Source organism: Columba livia, chromosome 3, assembly GCF_036013475.1.
Source record: "Columba livia isolate bColLiv1 breed racing homer chromosome 3, bColLiv1.pat.W.v2, whole genome shotgun sequence".
NCBI lineage: Eukaryota > Metazoa > Chordata > Aves > Columbiformes > Columbidae > Columba > Columba livia.
This window is the reverse complement of record NC_088604.1, coordinates 36994869-37000868: the sequence shown is the minus strand read 5'-3', so window position 1 is coordinate 37000868 and position 6000 is coordinate 36994869. Positions and strand designations below refer to the sequence as shown.

The 6000-nt window shown below is 45.4% G+C and overlaps 1 protein-coding gene across 14 annotated transcripts in view; it reads left to right on the top strand.

Annotated features, from left to right (window-relative positions):
- Window positions 1–1421: 1421 nt before the first annotated feature.
- Window positions 1422–6000, top strand: part of CEP162 (centrosomal protein 162) — a 48327-nt gene continuing 43748 nt past the window's right edge. For 3 of the 14 annotated variants that reach the window (XM_065056457.1, XM_065056462.1, XM_065056449.1), the window contains exons 1-3: window positions 1581–1720; window positions 2626–2801; window positions 3643–3746. In XM_065056457.1, the coding sequence (XP_064912529.1) occupies window positions 3687–3746 (60 nt within the window). In that variant the 5' untranslated portion in view covers window positions 1581–1720; window positions 2626–2801; window positions 3643–3686. Of the gene's footprint in view, window positions 1743–1972; window positions 2110–2531; window positions 2802–3642; window positions 3747–6000 lie in introns of those variants that run through there. The other 11 variants (XM_065056460.1, XM_065056453.1, XM_065056458.1 and 8 more) reach the window with 8 other exon arrangements.

Below are 6000 nucleotides of genomic sequence, written 5' to 3'. Positions count from 1 at the left end.
CAAAATCTTTTCATCCCAAATCTGCTCAACGGAGCATCAAAGTGTGTGCGTGTGCGAACAATGTTCATTTGTGTTCTTAAGTGAGCTTGTTTTATTTTGCCATTTACTAAATGCTGGCGTAAAAATTCCTAAAGCGACGTGACTCTCACAACAAACACGACTGACAGACCCTGGCTGGAGAGCACATGCAAGCACAGACTGTAATTGTTCTGTGGTTATTTGAAAGACAGCGGCCAGGGAAACAGGGGTCATTAATTTCTCTGCATATTTTAAACATTTCCAGGGATGTGCTAAAATGTATTAAAAGCACAACAGCCGACATCTGAGGCAGAAACACTAGGAAAGTTTTAGGGGGGGATTTCTGTGTAGGAACAAGAACGGACGGTTTGGGTTTGACTTCAGTTCAAGAAGGACAGGGAACTGCTTGAGAGAGTCCAGCGCAGGGCAACGAAGGTGATTGAGGGAGTGGAGCATCTCCCTTATGAGGAAAGGCTGAGGGAGCTGGGGCTCTTTAGCTTGGAGGAGACTGAGGGGTGACCTCATTAATGTTTATAAATGTGTAAAGGGTGAGTGTCATGAGGATGGAGGCAGGCTCTTCTTGGTGACAACCAATGATAGGACAAGGGGTAATGGGTACAAACTGAAATACAGGAGGTTCCACTTAAATATGAGAAGAAACTTCTTCTCAGTGAGAGTAACAGAGCACGGGAACAGGCTGCCCGGGGGGGTTGTGGAGTCTCCTAATCTGGAGACATTCAAAACCAGCCTGGACACCTTCCTGTGTAACCTCATCTGGGTGTTCCTGCTCTGGTGGGGGGATTGGACGAGATGATCTTTCGAGGTCCCTTCCAGTCCCTGACATTCTGTGATTCTGTGAGTTTGTGACCTTGGCATTAGGGAAAGCAACGCATCTCGCTGTTGCAAAAGACAAGCTGAAGGGCGGCAGAAGCAGCGCACCCTCCACAAACCAACAGAGAAGCTGTGGCTGCGGGTGGCACCGGCGCTATCCCCGCGGCCCCAGTGAACAGACCACGGGAGCTCCTCTGCCCGGGCCCGGGCCACCCAACCGAGAAACACAACTCAGTGTTACCTCCCCGCTCCACCCGCAGGGCGCCGGCACGGGGCGGGCAGCGGGGGCAGCGCAGTGCCGAGACCGTCCGTGCGTGGCGGCGGGGGCCGCGCAGCAGCGCCTTGAGCCGGTACCGCCCACCCCGCTACGGAGGCAGGTGCGCGGGCAGACCTCGCAGGCTCGGCGGGCGGCGGGGGCCGCGTTACCCGGCGGGACCCCTCACGGAGAGAGCGGCGGCGCTGCCGGGCCCCCACCCCGGGCCGGGCTCCGCCGGCGCTGCCCACCCGCCGGCCAGCAGGTGGCGCCGCTCTCGCACGGCCAGGCGCGCGCCGCCGCCTCACGTGACCGCGCGGCGACTTCCGCCTCCAGCGGCGGGGCCCGGGGCGGTCTGTGCCGCGGTAGTAACGGCGGCTGGAGACCGTTCTCTCCCGTCACGTGCCTCCTACACGCGCGCGGGCGGGCGGGCGGCAGCGGGGCGGGCAGAGAGGAAAACCGGTGGGTTGGGCGCACCCACGTGACGCACCTACCCTTCTCCTCCCCCCTACCCCGGTCAGTTTTGGCGGGCAGTACGGTGGCCGGGAGGGTTTCCCAGGCAACCACGCCGCCAGCCAGGGAGGCGGCCCTGGCCGGGAGCGGCCCGGCGGGACACAGGTACGCTCCCGGTGCCACCCAGGTACGCTCCCGAGGCGGGGCAGCGCTCGGCTCCCAGCCGCATAATCTCCTGTCCCCCGCAGCACGCCGGAGCGCCACTTCTGGCCGCGGAGCCGAGTCCCGCCCGCCCGCTCGGCCCGGCGCTGCCCCGCTGCGGCTGCGCTTCCCCCGCCTCCCGTCCGGCCCAGAGCCCCTGCGCTGCCAGGGTCGCCCCTCCGCGCAGCCCCCCTGGGCCTCGGCCGGGGCGGGAGGAGAGCGCGGAGCTGCGGCCGGAGTGGGGAGGAGAAGGGCTGCCGGCCCCAGCGCTGCTGCCCGGCCCTGCGTGTGCTGCCGGGGAAGCCGGAGGAGGGTCAGGTCCCGGCTGGTCCTGGAGCCGGGATGATCAAAAGGTCACATACAACGTGTTAGGCCGTACAAGCTTCACTTCATCCCTCAGGTTTAGCCAGACCTTCCCAAAACTTCTGCTTTCCGAGCTGTGCTGTGGCAAATATCCCAGCAAGCGGCTTCTTTGCTTTACAGCTTGCGAAGTCATTCGTGAGCCTCCAGTTCTAAGGCTGTGGCTGTAAGGTGTACTTCCAAAGGATGTTTGCCTGTAATCTATGGTTATGGAAAGTCTCTGACATTTTTTTTTGACCTTTTGAAAATAAAGTTTTATATCATTAGTTTTTACGAAAGCTGTAATTATAAGGTGGACGGAAGTACGGATAATGTCAGAATAATCAGTTTGTTCTTCTGGCAAGGCTGAAATTAAACTATTCTCCATTTGCTTAAGTAGTTGGTGCAGCTGGCGAACTGTTAAAGCATCTAGTCAGCGTGTAGTGTTCTTTGATGTAAAAGTATAAAAGGATACTGGATTATGTGTGTCGTGAGAGGTAACATTCTTAATCTTCTTACCATGTTTTCAGAGATACTGTCCAAGTGCTTACGTAAGAGTACGTTATTCAATTCAAAGCCTGGGCTGTCTCCTATATTTTTTTTTCTTTTTAACTGCCAAAGCCAAGTGTTGGGTGGTCTATGGATGAATAAGGAGTGAAAGCAGGAAGCAGTTGTCACAACTCGCCTGTCAAAATCAATTTACTAGGTAGGTAACAGTCCTGTGTACTGAGAGGGCTGCATATTGGGAGGTTTTATTTAATGGTAAAAGCATTTCTGCAAATGTTTAGGCCTTTTATGTTTACACAGCACTTTTCAGCCTGGAAGGTGCTAGGGTAGTTTAATACTGCTGTACAAATGCAATTTAGAAGGTACCCGTATGTGTTGAGCAGTCTGATATACAAAAGCTTTGTAGCATTTGCAGTGTGGGGCATATTTTGTACCTGAGTCAACACAGACTTTTGGGAATGGGAAGAGGGCTAGTGACATTCACTTTGTGTGTCAGGGCAGATCAATCCATGTGTCATCTTCTAATCTTAGAGACTTTCATGCATTTATTGTTTACTGAGTCCTGAGCAAAAGAGAGGCAATGGGATAAAACTCTTAGTGCTGGATGTCTCCAGCTTTGGAGAAGAAGCATAGAGAAGAATTAAAAGCTCCTAAAATGGATGGGAAGTATTACTGCAGTGGATTCATGTTTGATAGTTGATAAAATGCTTAAATGTGGGTAGCAAAGAGCTGTCTTTTGAAGAAAAATGTAGAGATGGTGAAGAGAACCATATTTTGTTTATCCCTCGAAGTTTAAATACTGAAACTGTTGTTTTGGAATAGAGTATTGTGGTTATGAGGAACGTGAGTAATTGAGGTATGTTTGCATCGATTGTCTCGTTCAGTAAATAATTCAGATTAGGGGTGGGAAGAATGAAATTGGGCATCTCAAGGTTTGTTTGGATTTTTTTTTCTTATATCTCTATGAAAGCAGCAAATCACTAAGCTACCTCTGATTTAAGAATGCTTTTAATCAACTGTATTTTTATTTTAAATCTTAGTTTTTAAACTCAGCTGTTTGGAAGGTGACCTTCAGTTGCAGATCATGGCTCATCGATTTTCGAAAGAAGAATTAGATGAGCAGTTTGAAGAGTTTCTGAAAGAGGTATGTTTCAGAGCAAGGTCACGTCCCTTTTCTCTATTAAAATATGGGAGGAAATTGTGTGTGGAAGAATATAAAATGGAAGATGCAGCTGTGCTTTTATCACATAATTCACTTAGCTGTCTTATGTGTGCCTTTGCAAAGCCTTAACTTCATTGCTAAACTTAATTTGCACCATTTTACTGTATTGAAATCAGGAGAACAGTTTTGTGAGTAAATATTTTGTCTGCTAGGTTGTATCTTCAGAAAGAGCCCTTGCTTCTTGATTTTTGTTTCAACTTAATTGTGTGTGTTATTTAGTAGCAGAAGCTTCAAGTTGATGGATACTTGAAAATGAGATAGAAAACATTTCCTGTATGTAGGCAGAAGCTACATTTTAAGCATTTCTTTGTTTTTCTGTGCAATATCTAATTTCACTGAATTATATTTTAAAATTCTTGTATTAATCCTAACAAAACGAAGTATGTTGTAGTGATTAGAAAATTTTAATTTTATTCCTTTTATTCCTCATGGTTCTTAGTGATTCTGAATACAGACAAAATCATGCAAGTCTGTGGATTATAACTTCAGCTAATAATTAGCAGATGTGGTCAAAAGGCCCTAACTTGCTATAGTTTTTTTGCTGTGTATAGACCTGTAATTTCAGTATTTGCACTTTGGATTATCAAGACACACAATGTGGTAACTGTGAGATGTAAATACTGCATACATAAGGCCTTTACTAGATTCTCTTGCTGTATACAAGTGTAACAAATGGTGGCAGAGAATGTTCTTGTGGTCTCTGTTATAGGTAATATATACTTGAAGATTTTTGGATGTGGAGGCTGTGCTACAGTTTTCACTCGTGAAAAGTGTAGGTGCTAGATTGTATAAAATTGGCACTTTTTACTGTGTACTAAAGGTCTGTAGTAACCAGAGGCTTCCTTTTCAAGATGATTTTAGCTTTCCCAGGTAGGTCTGCAACTCTGCCTCGACCATGCGGCTTGTGAGTTGTTTTTACAGATACAGAAAAAATGTAACTTTACTGAGCAATACTAAATAGAGTAAACAGAAAACTAAAATGCCATCTGAAAATTAAGATTCACCAATAACTTAGAGGTAGATTTTGGCATTTAATTTGGTGATGTTATTGAGTTATTGTTATTGTATTAACTAATTTATTAATTTTAGTAAAAATAGAAAATTAGGCTCTACATTTCTGTCAAAAATCTTTCCTTACTGGTGTTATAAAGGGAGTTGCTCTGGGGAGGAGAAAGGAAGTTTATTCTTTTATTTATTTTGTGCGCCTGACAAAACTCTGCATATGATTGCTTCTAGTATTTTGTTCTGCATTTGACATGCTCTTCTTGCTCCTCAACTATTGCCCACATTGAGAATGCTTGAGTTAGAATAATTCAAAACAGCTATATTGATTTTTTTTTTTTTTTTTTTTTTCTAAGTGGTATTTGGCATGTTACAGAGTAACATGTAACTTTTAACAACTCATGTCTTAGTTGTTTTTTATCGTTTCAAACTAAGAGTGTTTATAAGCTTGCTTAAACACATATACTGCCAATCTAGTAATTAAAAATATGCATTGTTTTATGTTTGGCCAGCTTGGTACAAACCCAAATAACAATGACATTACACTCTTTAACTTTATATGTATGCATCTTATGTTATGTCCCTCCCTTTGCTTTTGTTTTTTTTATAAAAACTGTGCAGCCTTTTAATGTTAGAAAGATGAGAAACTTGTGTACTCCTTTGTTTGAAATCGCTGTGTAGGTGATGTTTGTGTTGAGAGTGTAACAACGATTGGGGGAATAGCAAAAACTTTCTTAGTAGTTTGAGGAAGACTTAGTATTGTTTAAGCAAATTTTTCTGAAAAGAAATGGAGCAGGATGTTTTTTTCCTTTTAAATAACTCATAGTGAAACTGCTTTGGGGTGGGCGGTTGTATGAATGTTTGTGATTAAAACACAAATTTCAAAGAAGGGCTGTGTATACAGTTGGATGATGCAGGTCTAATATAAGGATTAAACTAAAGTTCTTTCATATGCACTGAACTTTAAAAGCTATCAGTGAAGAGGATTTTCTAGGCTTTTATTATTATACAGAAGAAAACACAAATGTGTAATAATTACTGCATGTAGGACAGATCTTTTGATGATCCCTCTGCCCAGTCACGCATATTCCCAACCCTTTTCCCGAATGGCCTGTTGTCATCCATGATTCTTCTCTTCCTTCTCCATTGTCTGTGTCCCTGTGACCCTTCCACT